We start from the raw sequence: 18,361 nt of genomic DNA on the forward strand, positions 1-18,361 counted from the left end.
ACATGGCTCCCCAAATCAACACAGACTGTGGAAACTTTACACCGGACTTCAAGCATCTTGCAGTGTGTGCCTCTCCATTCTTCCTCCAGACTCTGGGTCCTTGGTTTCCAAATGAGATACAAAAATTGCTCTCATCAGAAAAGAGGACTTTGGACCACTGAGCAACAGACCAGTTCTTTTTTTCTTTAGCCCAGGTAAGATGCTTCTGACATTGTTTGTTGTTCAGGAGCGGCTTGACAAGACGAATACAACATTTGAAGCCCATGTCCAGGATCCGTCTGTGTGTGGTGGTTCTTGATGCACTGACTCCAGCCTCAGTCCACTCCTTGTGAAAGTCCCCAACACTTTTGAATGGCCTTTTCCTGACAATCTTCTCCAGGCTGCGGTCATCCCTGCTGCTTGTACACCTTTTTCTTCCACACTTTTCCCTTCCACATAACTTTCTATTAATGTGCTTTGATACAGCACTTTGGGAACATCCAACTTCTTTTGCAATTACCTTTTGAGGCTTTCCCTCCTTATGGAGGGTGTCAATGATGGTTTTCTGCACAACTATCAGGTCAGCAGTCTTTCCCATGATTGTGATTCCTACTGAACCAGACTGAGAGACCATTTAAAGGCTCAGGAACCCTTTGCAGGTGTTATGGCTTACTTAGCTGATTAGAGTGGGACACTTTGAGCCTAGAATATTGAACCTTTTCACAATATTCTAATTTTCTGAGATTGTGAATTTGGGGTTTTCATGAGCCGTAAGCCATAATCATCAAAAGTATGACAAATCAAGGCTTGAACTATCTCGCTTTGCATGTAATGAGTCTATCTCATATATTAGTTTCACCTTTTAAGTTGCATTACTGAAATAAATGAATTTTTGCACTATATTCTCATTTTTCGAGTTTCACCTGTATGAGAGTCCTTGGTGCTCTCTGAGCTTGCTTGTTTTTTGCAGACATTTCATTACCCAAACTAGGTAACATCATCAGTACTAGCGAGACTAGCACTGATGAATCATTAGACTAGCACTCATGATGTTACCTATTGTGGGTAATGAAACATTTGCAAGAAAATAAGCAAGCTGAGAGAGCACCAAGGACGTCTCATTTCAACCCTAAGCTATAAATATTCTCCTTTGTTAATATCTACTGCTGCAAACTGGAAGCCAAGGCCATTCCTGACAGAGGCCAACCAGTTGACTGTGAGAAATAGGGCATAAGAAATAGTCCACCTTCCAAAAACTCTATAAAAATAACCACTCATTGTGATATGATAATTGTAATTGTAATATGAAAATTGTAATGTCTAATTCTTTTTAAAATCAGTAACCAACAAATTAACTGCAGAAGCTAATTCTGTACTTTTACAGTAGATAGTTATTGCAATATAGTAAGCATCCTTTCCCCTGAAAAAACAATTTACTTATTCTTGCTCTTTGCTTCTATTATCTTTAACATACTAAAGCCTGTCTCATTTCATAACTATATATCATGTTTCCCCCAAAATAAGACATCCCCTGATAATAAGCCCAATCGGGCTTTTGAGTGCATGGCGATAAGGCCAAGCGCTTATTTCAGGGTTCAAAAAAATATAAGGTGGGGTCTTATTTTTAGGGAAACAATGGTAATTTCTATAAACTTTATGTATACTAAAATTGAAAACATTCAAGGTCTACTAGAACTGGTCAGCACCCTCTGATGCAAAGGTTGTATGAATCAGGTTTTTTTATAATTCCCACTATAAAGAGCAAATATAAGATAAAAAAGCAAATACAGAATGTGAAAAAGGAGTGACTGTCTCAAAACTGAATTCAGATTGTAGGAACTAACCTATTCCTTACCATTAAAAAAAGGAATGGCTTTAAAATATATTGGATTTTTGTTATTGGTTTTTATCATTATTTTATTTGATATTTAAATTAGATTTCATCATTCAGAGGAAGTGGTATAGGTAATCGTGCCCAATTCTAATTTTTATGAAATCATTCATGGATAAATCATGCACATTCATTTATCATTTTAAGGAGCTAAGGAGTCACAAAGTTTGAGAACCCTTTTTAAGAGCTGTCATGAAATGTTAGCTATGTGTCCACATATGTTCAAGAGTATTTTTGTTTTTTGGAATCAACAGTTTGCAGAAGAATCCTAGCATGTAAATCACAATATTCCACATATTATCAAGTTAAAAAACAAAAGAAACTTTATGTCAGTTAGAGAAGATTTATCTTGACTCTTGATCACTAAGAATTTTTCCATACACTGAAAAATGTTGCTTGGATGTCACCTAGGATAGGCATTAAGTTAACTATTTCTGGGGATTATCAATTTCTAGATTAACATATCAAGCAATTTCCTCTTCACTCACCTTGCAAGCCTTCCAGCAATTTGGGATAACGAACGTGTTCTTCCGTTCCATGCCCAAGTCTCTGATTGTCTCCCTTTCCCCATGAGTACACCTGTCCATCTTTTGTTAGAGCAAGTGAGAACTGGCTCCCACAGCGTACTTTAACAACATCCAAGTCTTGAAGTTTTTCAATCAGCTTGGGAGTTTTGCAGCCATCACTGCCACCTCTTCCCAATTTCCCATAATCTCCATCTCCCCAAGACCATACTTGACCTGGAAAAACAGATCTCAGTAAGGGTAGCATAATAAGATTAAGGATTCAGCCTCATCGTAGGCCTTGAGTTTGACACCCCTGTTTTATATCATTTTATGTCCCACTACCAAAAATCTTCAGCTTGGTAGAAATGAGAGAAATATTCTTTTCTGTGCAGCATTCAAATATTTATGTAATCTCCCCCTTCCATTTTGAAACCTACATCAATTCATTGTTATACTTCTAAGAAAAGAAAATACATTTCTATTGAAATCATCATTTGCTAATTTTTAACAGCTAAATCATGGTTTTATTCTTAAGGAGTTGCTATTATATTAATACTTGTAATTCTTTGATCATATTTTACTATTTAAGTTCCTACAGTACGCAAAGCACCCTTGACCAAAAGAAATCTATAAGTATTTTAATAAGAATAAAACTATTTTACAACAAATAAATACAGAATTCAAACCAACACATAAAACTAATCAAAAGCAGGAAAGACAAAAAATTGGTTTCCCAGTCTCATGATTTCAATAATGTTGCAGATTATGCTACTCACCATTTTCTGTTACAGCAAGAGTCTGGGCATCACTACTCCCACAGGCTACATCAATCACTTTCAATCCTTTCAGGCCAGTAACCAAAACTGGGATTGTCTGGTCTTCACTGGAGCCTTCCGAATAAAAAAAAAAAAGTGAGAGAACCTCAAGATTTATAGTAGGAGTAAAAAATGGGGGTTGCCAGGCCCTCTCTGATTGTAATGGCTTGAATCAGTGTAGGGATTTCCCTTTTAAGCAATGAAACACAGAAGACAATGATGAGAGCTCTAAAGTAGTTCCAATCCATTAAAAAAAATCCACTTCACAATAAACAGATTTATTTTGCTTAATGGTGACAGTTACAGCTATCCTTGTCCCCAAACACATTAAGTGCAGCCCCCAGCATCAATAATCTTGCTCGCTCTTGTTAAAGAGGCTCTGGAGATCCCAGAGGCCATTTTAATAGCCCCATCACAAAACTTGTATTTGACAGCAAAACTATTCACTTTCAGTGATGTTAAGGGGTGGGGGGAATAAATTGATAATGTCTACACATGTATCTATTCCACTTGTTAAATCCACCCATCTAAAAAATGAAAAAAATGCCTCCACCTGTCACAGTGCAACATTATCTCCAACTCCACCAGCATTATCTCCAACTCCACCAGAAAGAAAGACAAGAAGAGGCAAAAACAGAGGGAATTGTTCAGCCCTTTGAGGTAGTCCAGACAAGAAGCACAAACCATGGTACTAACACTACTTTTACTGTTACCTCAAGTCTGAAAGTATTCCTCCCCTCCTTTACTTTTACTTTCCAGAAAATCTACAGAGAGTCCCTTCGAGGCACTTATCATGTCCCTTCCATTTCTGAGATGCCTTCTGAGCGATGGTTGTCTAAGTCTGTGGCTTTTCCTTCTGTCATCTAAGGTCATTCCCACATAGCATTATGGGAACCCAATGAAACCAAAAAGGCTGCTACCTCCTGCTTTAAAGAAAATATCAGAAACATACCATGACCTAGTCTGCCATAGTTTCCTCGGCCCCACGTGTACAATTCTCCATCAGCTGTTATTGCAGCACTGTAGGTACCTCCACATGCAATATGTATAACATGTTTTCCAGCCTGCTTCCCAGAGAGAGCAGAAATCATTTTTGGTTCTTCTAAAGGCCTAGAAGAAGGGAGTGGAACAGGAAAGCACATGTCAGGGTGCTAATTAATCCCATTCTGCTTTTGGGTAATTGCATCTTGATTAGAGAATGTGGATCGAGGCTTTCCCTTGAAGTATACTTTAAGAAAATAAACCCGAAGATATATTTTCTAAGAAAAACTCATTTATTAGTTATAAAAAAAATAAAACATCTCACTAGCTAATTAGTTACATCTTGGCAAAGTTTTCCCCAGCCAGACCTCTCCTGGCCAGAGAACAAAGAAGAGAAAAGAAAGTGAAAGAATGTAGACATGCGCAGTTAGCTTAGAGATAAGAACTTGGCAAGCTACGGTAAGTCTTAGAGTTCAAAAATAAGAGCTCATCTGGTAAATACAAAAACACAGTGACAGCACAACTATGAGAATTAATAGAACACATATTATAAAATGGCAACAGATTCCATGTACACTGCAATAACTATAAACAAATCAAAATAGACAACCTATACTATGCAGTCTATTATTAGAAAAACAAGCTATTCAACAAAAATGTTGGCTTCCTAGCATTGGACAGTTTCAAGCAATAGCCACATAGACACTTGTAAAATACATGGTTTGCATTCTTGCATTGAACAAGGAGTTGCCCGATTGTCTAAATGGACCTGTCCAAATCTATGATGCTATATTTATCAAATCTATGATGCTATATTTATCAAGCAAAGATTTCACTGCTGTGTAAGACAGATTTCCCATACTATTCAACTGTCTGGTTGCAGAAATTTATAGCAAGATGGGTAGATGCAAATGTTGCAGTCTTAGTTATAATCAGAATGATTGTAGTTGAGTATACCAAAATATGTTAATGTTCTGCATAAAACAATTGCTTAGCACATTGTAAGCGGCCCTGAGTCTCCGGAGAAGGGTGGCATATAAATCAAATTTAAAAAATATATATATTCTTAGTATTGGGAAAATTTCTAACACATGCTCCAACATTTTATTCATTTTGCTGGAAACTTAGAAGAATCATCTCTTCTTACATTCACGTTTATAACGACACAAATTGGCTTACTGCTTTCCAAGCTTTTGCCTCATCTGATCCTAATACAGATCAATATCCATCAGAATTACAAAGCAGAAATGCAACTGCTAATTTAGTATACTAAAAATAAAAATAAAAATAAAAACAGAAGCAGAAAGTTTCCCATCCATCATTGCTAACATTATATTCACTATTGAAACAGGAACAAAATATATTAACTTGGAGAAAACAATCCCTTTAAAAAGAAAGATTGACCTCAAATAAATACAAATCCAAACCAAAATCATGGATGCTGCTAGCTTCTCCTACTTGCCAAGTTTATCAATTCCAGCTGAAACCAATGAAAACAAGTGTGGAAATTTAATTTCCGCCACAAATAATATCCTTCCTTCATCCCTCCCTTCTTCCTTCTTTTCTCAAGAATGTATGTTTGTGTGCGTGTGTATCTGTCAAAAGTCACCCTCTAAAAAGCAAGAGCAGCAAGCTTTGCCAGGTTTCTATTAAAGGCACCCACGATTATGTCTAATGTCATCTATACATCATGCCAGTTTGTAACAGATAATTTCAGCTTATTTTTTAACCTAATAATCCTTGTTTCCAGTATTTTTACTAGTTCTAATTTCAATAAACATAAGTGGGAAAAAAGCATTTTACAGTCAAGACTCTTATCACAAGCTATCTAAAATACATACACAGTATCTCCATGGCCCAGTCGTCCACCATCTCCACAACCCCAAGAGAAAACTTCTCCAGTTGCAGCTAAAGCCAGATAGTGATGTCCATCTGAGTGTGCTGCAATTTTAACAATATTTCTAGAAGCAAGACTCTGTACAAGTTGTGGTGCCTAGAAATAAACACACACAAATAAAAACTCTGTATTGCAGAACAGCAGAAAAAGTAAAGTAAGAACCCTTACAGAAAAAAAATTATAGAATAATCTCAAAACTTTTCAATAACTAATTGACTATGTTTTTCACTCAAACTACGTATAAGATTCAAACTATATTCAACATGGAAATATTATCACATATCCTGATTTATATGTTACAAAGGCTTTAAAAGAAGGACTTTTTTCCATTTCTATTTTCTTTTCAACAAAACCACTGGGTGAGGTCATCCTTCATTTCAGGGTCTAATCTTTTCAATATTCTAAAGCAGAACTGAAACACCATGGAAGCTTTTTTTTTTTTTTTTTAAAGGATTGCTTTAAATTTACTTGAGTTTGCTTGAATTATTGAAGAAGACAATAGTCCATTAACACATGAATGGAAACAGTAAAAAGATCTCAGTACAGATATCTATATACTGTACTGCTGAAACTCTCATGTATGTTTGTTTCTAACAATTGGGTGAAATTAAAGCCAGCCAATTGGGCGTAGGGGCTAGAGGGAGGTGGAAACAGTTATTGAACCAAGGTAACTCAAATAGGCTAACTTGTCAGGATCCATCACTCAGATCGGAACGAAATTTAGAAAGTTGTGGCTGCTTCAGCATCACTGTGCCTTCCAACTATACTTCCCAGAAACCATAGGTTGTATGATGCAAGGGAAGATGGGAGGGTTGTATCTGCACCTTCTTTCTACCTCCCTCTGCACTCAACTGGCTGGGGGCAAGGTCTGACAAATAAGCGGTGATTTGGCCAATTTGGAATTGAGGCTGAAATTTGAAAACTCTTAACCATTGTAGGCAGTGAGGGAAGACAAGGGAGCAATATGGATACTTGCTGGCAAGGTAAGGCTGGCTGAGGAGCACAGAAGTCAGCACATGAGCTCTCTTCCTCCCTGAATGGAAAGGACCTTGAGGACATGATAGGATGGGGAGTAGAAGTTCTGTTTTCCTCATAGTTGACAGTTCCCTTTGTTTCCCCAACCCCCCAACAAATTGAAAGACAGTTCCATGGGTCAGTGAAGCAGGAGAAGGAGTTATTTCTGACACTCCCTACCAGCTTCCCATAATCAAAATCAATGGGGAAGGCAGTAAGGAAATTGGCACTTCCACTGTTTTTCTGTGGCCCTCTTCCCAATTCTGTTTCTCCCTTTAGAAAAGAAATATCTCTAAAAGTATGGTCTAATGGGTTACAGGATGTCTAGTATATTTTAAAGCGGAGAAAAATGAGCAGTTTCTCAATTACAAGCTTCAAATTTGTACAGTAAGGATGTTACCTTTTGTTGTAAAAGGAAGCTAGAAAGTAAATAAAAACCACCTACCAATGTGTCATTACTGTAGGCTTGTATATAAACACGCCCATTTTTGGACAAGATCAGAAAACGCTTCTCTGCGCAAGCAATCTGTGTAACTCCAAGACTGGCAAGTCCTTCACATTGAATTGGACAACTGACATTGGAGTAGTATTTCCATCCAATTAATCCCCATGCTATAAACTCCTGCAAAGAAGCCTAGAAGGAAATTCATCATTTGAGAAAATACCAACAATTACTCTTAAATTAGAATTATTAGTATCTTGCATAAATGATTCTAATCTCAACCATGTTACCACTTCGGTTGAGATTTGCAACTAAATAGACTTCAGAAAGATAGTTAGATAAACTTGAATAAGTGACAGTATCTGGACTTTGTTAATTTGATTTAATCTTTGTGAGAAGAATCTAAAAGATCAGACAGTTCTTCTATAATCTAGCAATTACAAAATCTACCAAAAGTCAAAGGACCCTAGCTCACATCAAACAAGGAATTCAGAATCCATAAGACTGCATGATTAACTTATTGTGACCCCGACTCCCGAGCCTGTCCTAACAGAGGAAGAGGACTCAGAAGGTGATGGGGAGGAATTGACAAGGCCTCCCTCTTCAGGACCCTCCTCTCTGGCAATGCCTCAGGTTTCATCTGAAGGCCAAGAGGAACAGCCTGGGATATGCCAGGAGGAAAGCATATCGGAGCAACAACAGATAGGGAGCAAGGGTGATGAATCCTGGCTTGATCCCAGGCAGCGACAGAGGGAGAAGCGTGCGCAGCAACGAAAGAGGTGTGTGAGGGCCAGAGATTGAACTGAGTCACTGAGCCACACCCCACAAGGAATAAAAGTGGGTGTGATTGCTCTTCAGGCTTTGTGATGGTCAAAGTTAAAAACCTGAAAGTCACATCTCGTTATCTGAAATCTGGCTTGTACATATTTGGATTGGACCTTGGCTAACTCTTGCTTCGTGGATTACTTTTTTGCTACTGGACTGGACTGAGGATAAACTCACTCTCGCTTACTGTGAGTGAAAACTGATTTGGCAAGCATTTCGCAGTTTACTGCCAAAACTCTTATCTGCAAGGGATTCTAGTCTAATTGCATAATAAAACCTTGGCAGGCGTGCCTGGCTGTGTGTTTGCCTGTGTAGGGAAGCGGGGACAGAACATAACTGCTCTTGAAGCTGAGATGTACCATGGCAATTTATGGCATGGCAAATTATGGCAAGGCACAGAGGCAGTAGGGCAAAGTTTAAAAATCTATTACAGATAAAGCCTCTTACATAAGCTTTAGCATATCCCCAATTTAATTTATCCAATTTGCTGTACATTACCTTATGAGATGTTGGAGAGCTGCACTGTGGGGGCATGCAGGGAGTGGCTAGACGATCCAGGTGAGCCATAACCACAACCGCTGTTTGCCTTAAATCAATTGCTAGCTCATTGTCCTGTGGCAATATTAGGTATCTTAGGAAGTTTTCATTTGGACTTAGTGGATAAGCCAACATCTAAAATAAACACAATAACATTTAAATCCTTTATCTTAGGTAATACCTGTTTAAAGCCACATATTAAAGAGCTAAAACATTTTTAACAAGAAGAGACATTATAGGGAGTTATAGATTTTATGACAGATCCACATGTAATTAACAAGATTTATACAATATTTTACCAAAAATATCCAACTGACAGCTTACTTATTGGGCAGATCATGGATTTAGTACACAGAACTGATCATCAGAACTAACAGCGATGTACACAATAATGCCAGTTTTCGTATTACAACAATAACTACAGAATTATTTCAACTTTCATTTCCCTGCATTTCATTTCTACTGCATTCAGAAATTAAAAATAATTCAGGGAATTTACAGATATACAGAAAATGCAATTTAAAATAGGTCCCACAACTATAAATTTGAAGTATAATTATTATCAGCAAAATAATTGTACTTCTCAGTCATGGTATTTGCCCAATGGAACATATCCCCATTATGATCCAGATGTTAGTCTTCCAGAAAACTTGACTTTTTCCATAGAACCAGGTTGTTAATTGAGTCTGGCATGTATGGGATTTTGACTATGTGATAGTTTTTTTGGTTACAGTATGTTTTTTTTTTAAATGTATTATTGTATTTCTATATTTATGAGGTCATTAGCAAGAAGCCGGTTCTATACTTTTTATAAGTAAGTAAATACATACATACATACATACATACATACATGCATGCATGCATGCATACAGTTACATGAATGTACAAAAGCACACTTGTAATCTAAATAGAAGCACTGAAACACAAACCTGAATTTCTTCTTCTGTATTGTTCATCTCTTTGTTACAAATTATATTCTGAAATCTCTGCAACAAAGGAAGGAGTGGGGCACTGGTTCCCTGTGCTGTCCGTTCATTATCTGTTTCTCTCGTTCCATTATCCCAGAGTTGAAGCAATAGTATCACAGCAGACAACATTTGGCTGAAAAAAGAACTGAGACTAAATTGAAGGCATGGAGGAATAAATCTTGTCACTTCCATTTCTCTCGCTTTTTTTCATGCACTTCCCTTCACACACACACACAAATAAAATGTTCCCAGAAACTATTATATTCAAATGATGCTGTATTCTGCAATGAAAGATCTCTTAAAAGATTTACCTCAGTGTGCCTCTCTGAACAGCCAATTCCAGTAATATAGCAAGTGCTAAGTGCTGGTCTTGCAGTGGAATGCTTCCTGAGCCTTTTAAACCTGGAGCTCCGTGGATGTCTCTAATTTAAAAGCAGAAATATACTTACTTACAAACACACCCACATATACACAGTACAGAATTTAGTACCCCACTATCCTGTTATCCAGTATTTTCCCTAAAATATCAAAATACCATTTGGTCATACTATTCGTTCTACTTTTCCAATTTCTTTATAAAAAACCAAACAACACAACTATTATGCTGACCCTCATTTAATTTACATTAATTTACATCTATTTACAAAAGATGTATAGATATGTTAATGACATAAATGTAAACAAAACAAAAAGAAATGTAAGTCAAAGACTTCATATTCCTTATGCTGCTATTTTTAAAGCAGTAAAATGATATCCAAGTATTTAATCCAGGTTGTTTAGAGCAGGAATTCTATTACTCTTTAAATCAGGGCTGCACAACAGCCTTTAAAAAGTGAACAAATTTACCATTCTGAAAAGTACACTGCCAAGCATCTACAATGCCTCACAGTCAGCTCTAACACTGCTACCACTTCACTAACCGTCAAACAGCTACTTTGTAGCCCATAATTATTTTTAATTTATCAATGTGACCCTTTTGCCTCTACAAATAGTGAGGCTGTTTTAAATGTTCTAATTATAATTCCAATATTTATCAAAGGCCACACTAGCTAGTAAGGATGATTTTATTAGACTCTTGAACCCATATGAAAAACAGTAAATTGCCTACTCCAATTTATTCCAAAAAGGAAGGAAGGGAGGAAGGGAGGGAGGGAGGGAGGGAGGGAGGGAGGGAGGGAGGGAGGAAGGAAGGAAGGGAGGAAGAAGAAAAATGATGGTCATGCTCAAAATCATGTTTCAAGAACACGATTTGTATTAAAACATGGACCAAGCTCAAACAGTATTTTGAAAACTTACCCAGTTACAACAGACCTTAGAAATTTAGTTGCTCTCTCCACAACTTCCAACCATACAGAGGATACTGTTCCTTCGTCAAACAGGGATGCTTCTGATAGGGCTCGCAGCGCATCTAGAGACTCTTGTAATAATTCACTGCAAAGATCTGCATCCTCACCTACGAATGCAATGTGTTTTAGCTGTAGTAGACAGGGGCGATTGAAGAATTTGGGTTTTTTTCACCAAAACTATCTGCAAATTTAGGGCAGTTAAGCAGTACTCAACCTGTAACTTATACCTGATCTCCAAGCTCGCCGTAGGAATGCAAAGGCAAACGAAAGAGCCGCTCTGGATCCTACTCGGGCGAGACCTTCAACACCTTTGCTTACAGATCTAGGGCTACAAGAGAGAAATTGAGGAATCATCTCTTGCTTAAATCCTAAGCAAACTTTGCCCCCTCCCCCCAAAAAAATCTTAAAACCAGGATTCAAACCCAACCACCTCAAAAGGTATAAACAATAAATAGATGTTTCTGGTATTATCATTCTGACCTAACTTTAGAAGAATTCATCTTCCATGTAAAACAAAATGCTACAGGTAGTCCTCAATTTACAATTTACAGTTTACTGTAAATGAACTGTTTACAGTTCATTTAGTGACCGTTGGAAGTTACAACAGCACTGGAAAAAGTGATTTATGTCCATTTTTCACACTTACGACCATGGCAATATCCCCCTGGATCATCAAAATTCAGACACTTGGCAACTGACTCATATTTATGATAGTTGCAGAATCCCAAGGTCATGTGATCGGTTTTTGTGATCTTCTGATAAGCAAAATCAATGGGGAAGCCAGATTCACTTAACAACCATATTACTAACTTAACAACTGCGGATCATAAAATGGGGCAAAACTCACTTAACAAATACCTTGCTTAACAACAGAAATTTGGGGCTCAATTGTGCTCTTAAGTCAAAAACTACCTGTAATTCTTTATGTACAGAAACAAAATCCTAATGATATTATTATAGGATAGAACTGGGATATGTGGAGGAGAACAGAATGGATTTATTTCATTAAGCGTTTACCTTTTCTTATCCACCATGGGCAATGGGATAGTGCTGCTTTTCCGCTTCACCTTTACATTCTCAAGAAGAATGCTTCTATTTAATGCTATAAAGTAGCGTTCTAATATAGCAAGCCTCTGTTTCAGCCTGAGAGCAGAGAGCGTTGTGGTAGCAGTCTTCTTGGCTAGAACCTGTTGCTCTTTTACTAATACATAAAGGCAGTCTTTCAGTTCGTTGACATCTATAACAAACATAACAGCAATGCACTTAGCAAAATGTATAAAACTAATCAGAATTGAATATAGCTTTGAATTACAGAACTATGTTCATCGTTCATAATATAACAAAAATCTAATGGGGATGAATGTTAAATAAGTATTTTGGGAAGGGTTTCCTGTTAGAGTTATTATTGAATTTATTTAATTTCTATTTCAGAAAGAAGACATTCTCCTATTTTTGTACTAATCATTAGTTCATTTCAGATTCTGAAAGTTACTATGTAATGTCAGTAGTCAACTATAAAAAAATCCTCAATTGGCTCAGATTTATTTTCACAATTCAAACAATTAACCAAATTTTGCTAAACCTTTTGCAGATCAAATAACAATTGCTCAGGATTTTTAAAGAACCTTAGCTACTCTTCTTAGTTTAAATCCCACATCAGTCTACGTCTGCATCAGACGATGTGAGCTGTAACTCATGAAAGTTTATGCCTTTTAATATCATTTGTCAGTCTGAAAAGATACGAACTCCTTCAGTTTTTTCGACTATCACAAACTAGCACAACTCTCCTCCTAGAAAGGAGAGAGCTCCTACCAAAAAAAAGCTTCAGATTCACCCATTCTATCTGCAACTGCATCTGTTGCAATCCTATCAGACTTGACACAGGACACCTATTAACGACTTAACTTAATGAAGAGATAAGGTACATAAATAGCAACAAGTAATCTTCAATTTACAACCATAATTAGACTGTAATTTCTATCACTAAGTAACGCTGTCATAAAGTGCAAGTACATGGTTTAGCTAGGGCAATCCCTGCAGTCCGAGTTGTCATTGTTAATCAAACCATACAATCATTAGGTGAAGCAACTTCTTGCCAGCTTCCCATAACCAAATCAATGGGGAGGTTGGCAGGAAGTTGCACGTTCCAGGCAACTTGCAAGCTGACTTGCAGGCAGGTAAGTGACTACTATTGGATGGGAGAGAGTACAAAGGAGGTGCAGAGATGCTTAGGGAGGATGGATGAGGGTGTGTGAGAGAGTTGTGGTAAGGTTCAGAGAGGGTGAGCAAGGCTGCACAAAACTATGAGAGAAGGGAAGGCTGCCTTAAGTGTGTGCAAATGACTAACACAACCCAAACACAGGGAGGCTGGGGAAGTGTGTGCGAATAGGGGAGACTTACACCAGCAACTTGTGAATGTTCCTGCTGACTTCCCCATTGACTTTCTGGGAAAGCTGGCAAGGAAAACTGCAAATTGCAATCATATCATTATGGAGTGCTACAATCAATCATAATTGCAAAATGGTTGCCAAGCACATGACCACGGGAGTGTGGGATGGTCAAATTTCTGAGGACTGGCCCTAACCACCACTCATTCAGCCCCTTTGTAACTTTAAACAGTTACTGAACAAATGGTTGTAAGATGAGGTCTACATATACTAAACCGGAAGTATATAAGATTTTCATTGAATCTGATTTACTAAACATAAACATTGATGTAAGGCTATTAAAGGGGATGTTTCAAAACAGCCAGTAAAATTTAACCACATAACAGAATCTAGCAAGCTGGTTTATGACAGTAACCATATTATGTAAATAAACGTAATATAGTGCAGCACACAGCCATTTACAAGCCGGTTTTCTGTAATAGTATTGCCTCTCAGGTATGTGCAGGAGACCTATGTTGCTTAAACTTACTAAGAACAGACTATTTTTTATTTGTATTGATTCTCCATATGCTGTGTAGACAATATTTTATAAATTTACAGAGGTCACTATGAAGAGAAAATGTTGCAAAATCAGGGGTGAAATCCAGCAGGTCCTGACAGGTTCTGGAGAACCGGTAGCGGAAATTTTGAGCAGTTCGGAGAACCAATAGTGGAAATTTTGAGTAGTTCGGAGAAAGGGCAAATACAACCTCTGGCTGGCCCCAGAGTGGGGTGGGAATGGAGAGTTTGCAATATCTTTCCCCAGGAGTGGGGAGAGAATGGGGATTTTGCAGTATCCTTCCCCTGGAGTGGGGTGCAAATGGAGATTTTGCAGTATCCGTCCCCTGCCACGCCCACCAAGCCACACCCACAGAACCGGTAGTAAAAAAAATTGGATTTCACCACTGTACAAAATTCTATTTGAGACTCTCAAGACTAGCAACAGTTAGTTCTTTTCAACAACTCCAGGGTTACGCATCAGTAGTGGGTTTCAGTTTCAGCCACTACCAGTTTGCTCATGAGTGTGCACGTGCACTGGTGCAACACTTCTGCACATGTGCAGAAGCTTCTGCGCATGCACAGAGACATCCGGGCGGGTGGGCAGAGCCTCCAACGCGCTGCTACTGGTTCACCCGATCCGGGGCAAACCAGTAGCAACCCACCACTGATATGCATATGTATGTTTATGCACAGATATCACATCTTCCCTTCCTGAATTCTCTTCTACTAAACGCATGGATATTTATCTTCAATCAATTTTACATGACAAGCTTGTGAGGTGACTTGGGCCAAAAGACACACAGCCAACTTTTATATTGTTTTAACCAAGCGTAATAACAGAATACAAATAGGTAAAGGTATGGGACCGCACTAATTTAAATCTCTTTCATTTAATTCATCTATTCTAGGCCTGATTGATTTAGATCCACAAAATAAGCTATCATTTAAAGAAAACATAACTATCTTTTTAAGGTATAATACAGGTATTTCTTGAATTATGACCACTCATTCACCGCCCATTCAAAGTTATGATGGTGATGAACAAGCGGGACTTACAACAGTCTGTAAAGTTATATCTTTCACAATCACGTGATCGCAAACCAGGCACTTGGTGCCTACTTGTGATTATGATGTCATAGAAGATGCAATCATACGATTGTGATTTCCGATATTCCATGTTGGTTTTCCACAAGTAATGTCAATGGGGAAGCTAGCAGGAAGTCAGAAGTCATTCTTGCCACTTTTTCACCAGCCTGCATTTTGGAGTGCCTATCCACAGCACCCCAACTACTCAGTCCGGTGGCTTCCACATACCCATCTGGACTTCAAAGTGTCTGTCTTCAGCAGCACCCCATAGCAGCCATGCACTCATTGGCCAACTCAATTGGGACTCCCACCTTTTCCCAATTAATAATCTGCATGGTCTGGATGTTATGGTAGAGCTGCTATGATTTCTGTCACTAAGCAATGCTATCACAATGCATCATGCTTTATGACTACATTGCTTAGTGGTGGAAGCTCCATCTGAATTGCCATTGTAATCTGAAGACTACCTGTGTTAACAAATTTCTTAAACAAGTGGCTATGGAGCTATCAACTTAGCATTTGATACTTTCATGGCTACAAGGTAAATAGCTCACAATGTTTCCGTGGAACTAGTTTGGTCATTTGAGTGAATTCCTAGTTTAATATGTAACAACAGCAGAAACAAGAGATACTTTTCTGCTTGTACAGATTTATCATGGAAATAAAATGCTCAGCTTCCAAATGAGTAACCAATTTTGTTAGCAAGGTCTTTCTATACAATTGCCACAAAAAAATATTGAAAGCCAGTGGATACCACAAAATAGAAAAGAAATACTGCTTTAAAATCAGAGACCACGTTTCCTGTCTCAGCCAAGATTCTAGGTTCATTCTACTAATGTGCCAGAATTCATTCCTTGGAAAGTATTTAACAATTTATATGATTGTAGTATTTACTATATTATTTAAAACAAAATACATATTAAATTGACTGCTTAGACTACAAATTTAAATATATATATATATATTAAATTAGCAGAACATCTTCAATAAAAGGAGAAGGGGAATTGTCTTATTTAAGTTCCATTTTTTTAAAGATATTACCTGGCTGTTTTCCCCAAATCCAACTTTCAACAATTGATTTAGCTCTATAGGTAGGTGGTGGTGTATCATCTTCGTCTTTCCTCTCTTTGTCATTCTGATCTTCTTTCTTTGATCCAGTCTGGCCTTCAGTGCTTTCATCTATAGAATTTTAGAAACCACAAATACAACTATGAAAATCTTTTTTTTTAAATGCAATTACTTTCACATCTAAGAGTGTCAGTCAAAGTATTCAAAAGTTTATTCTGTGTCCTCATATTCAGTCTAATATCAGCCTTGCATGGGGAAGTCAAGAGAGGCAAAAGAAGAAACATAACAGCCGCAGGTGCCTCATTGCCTCTTTCACTTGACAACTCCATTACTCTTCTACTTAAAAATCTGTATTGCATTGTTAACCATGTTCTGAAAATCAATGTTTACTTCACACACAAACTACCATTAAAACTTTATTAAACCTAGCTTTCCTCCATTTATTTAACTTTTATGTTTTACATAGTGTTTATTTCTTTGCACATTTTAGTCAAGAGCTGCTTAGTGTCAATGGTTTGTTTTCTCATCTCTAAATTGAGCTGCAAGATACTGTATTAACATATCATAACTGAAATGGTTAATTTTGAGGATGTATTACAACATATAATTATGGAAAGTCAAATTTCTTTTAATTATTTTTGTGGCTGCCCAATCTGAAATTTTAGAGAGAGAACAGTATAGAAAAACTGGGACTAGTACTGTTTTGTAAAATTAGATTGTGACTATTTTTTCATGTAAGGTGAGTAGAGAATAGTAAGGGGTCTCTGATTTAGAATTGTTTAAAACAGCTTCAACATAACTCCTCTTCACTGCCCTTTATTATGTGGCTGAAATGAAGAAAATTTATCATTCAGTTATGTACAAAAAAGCTTTGTGTTCTAGTCAGGTCTATTATATTCTGATAAACCCCTTATGCTTATTTCAAAAGCAGCAATATAAATTGGGAAATAGCTTCATTAATAAACAAAAACATGATCCATATCATAAATGCAAATGTTAGAGCAACCTCTTGGGAATGGTGCTACACCTATACTTTACATTTGGGGGAAGCCAAGGGCCCTCGTGAGCACAATCACCTTACAAAGCAGGCAGGTCTGTCACATAAGTGCAGGTTGTTGTTGTTGTTGTTTTAATCCTGGCTTTGAGAAGGGAAGATTTGTTACAGGACTATGTTTATTTTAGGGCTTACTTCAAATATTGTGTAACTCTCACTTTAAAATGAAGATAAACTTAAGCAATTTATTATTATTATTATTATTATTATTATTATTATTATTATTATTATTATTATTATTCCAGTAAGAGGAATATTCACAGGCCACAAAAACAGATTCAAGGGCCGTATGTGGCCCTTAAGCTTTGGCTTACCCATGTTTAATATAAAAAAATTTACCTTTTCGTGGAGATGTTTCACCACTTTGGGTAACTTCTATTCCAGTGTATACAATTTCTCCATCTTTGACCATTTCATTCCAAAGACCACAGAGTCCATCTCTGGTAAATGCAAGCTTTAAGAAAAAAAAAGAATACTGATTGTCTGCTTTTTACAGTTATTACAAACAAAATAAATCTTAAAACGTAACTATTACAAAAATAATCTCAGGCCCGTACTAAATAATTCATTTGATTCGAAGTGCATACTATGTGTTTCTTAAAGAATACTCCTAAATATAATCTTAAGAACAGCTCATATATAAAAAGGAGACCTTCAAAAGCACTTTAATATATCACATGCCAAAGGAAAAAAAAAAATCAAGAATCTTTGGTATACTCAAGATCAGAATTTTTCACTCGCAGTCTTATACAACTTGAGGTCACACCAGCGATGTAATCAACAAAATCAGAAGTACCTCTCTTAATTGCTTAATATTTTTTTAAAAAAAATCTATTATAGATAGTTTCTGACTTACAACCACAAGTGAGCCCAAAATTTCCCTTGCTAAGCAAGACAATTAAGTGAATTTTGCCCCATTTTACAAACTTTCTTGCCACAATTTGTTAAGTGAGACACTGCAATTGTTAAAATTAGTAACATGGTTTCCCCACTTTGCTTGTCAGAAGGTTGCAAAAGGCTATAAG

General features: G+C 37.1%; 1 protein-coding gene across 1 annotated transcript in view; it reads right to left on the reverse strand.

Annotated features, from left to right (window-relative positions):
• Positions 1 to 18,361, reverse strand: part of HERC2 (HECT and RLD domain containing E3 ubiquitin protein ligase 2) — a 108,965-nt gene that overhangs the window by 80,230 nt on the left and 10,374 nt on the right. The window contains exons 2-14 of the mRNA XM_070943385.1: positions 17,676 to 17,790; positions 16,256 to 16,393; positions 12,219 to 12,438; positions 11,429 to 11,529; positions 11,167 to 11,308; positions 10,167 to 10,277; positions 9,817 to 9,988; positions 8,849 to 9,022; positions 7,529 to 7,717; positions 6,014 to 6,165; positions 4,144 to 4,301; positions 3,153 to 3,266; positions 2,359 to 2,610 (exon numbers count right to left, since the gene is read on the reverse strand). Coding sequence (XP_070799486.1) covers positions 2,359 to 2,610; positions 3,153 to 3,266; positions 4,144 to 4,301; positions 6,014 to 6,165; positions 7,529 to 7,717; positions 8,849 to 9,022; positions 9,817 to 9,988; positions 10,167 to 10,277; positions 11,167 to 11,308; positions 11,429 to 11,529; positions 12,219 to 12,438; positions 16,256 to 16,393; positions 17,676 to 17,790 — 2,038 coding nt within the window. The remainder of the gene's footprint in view (positions 1 to 2,358; positions 2,611 to 3,152; positions 3,267 to 4,143; positions 4,302 to 6,013; positions 6,166 to 7,528; positions 7,718 to 8,848; positions 9,023 to 9,816; positions 9,989 to 10,166; positions 10,278 to 11,166; positions 11,309 to 11,428; positions 11,530 to 12,218; positions 12,439 to 16,255; positions 16,394 to 17,675; positions 17,791 to 18,361) is intronic.

This window comes from Pituophis catenifer, unplaced genomic scaffold (assembly GCF_029215685.1).
Source record: "Pituophis catenifer annectens isolate HBS135680 unplaced genomic scaffold, rPitCat1.0.hap2 SCAF_4, whole genome shotgun sequence".
NCBI lineage: Eukaryota > Metazoa > Chordata > Lepidosauria > Squamata > Colubridae > Pituophis > Pituophis catenifer.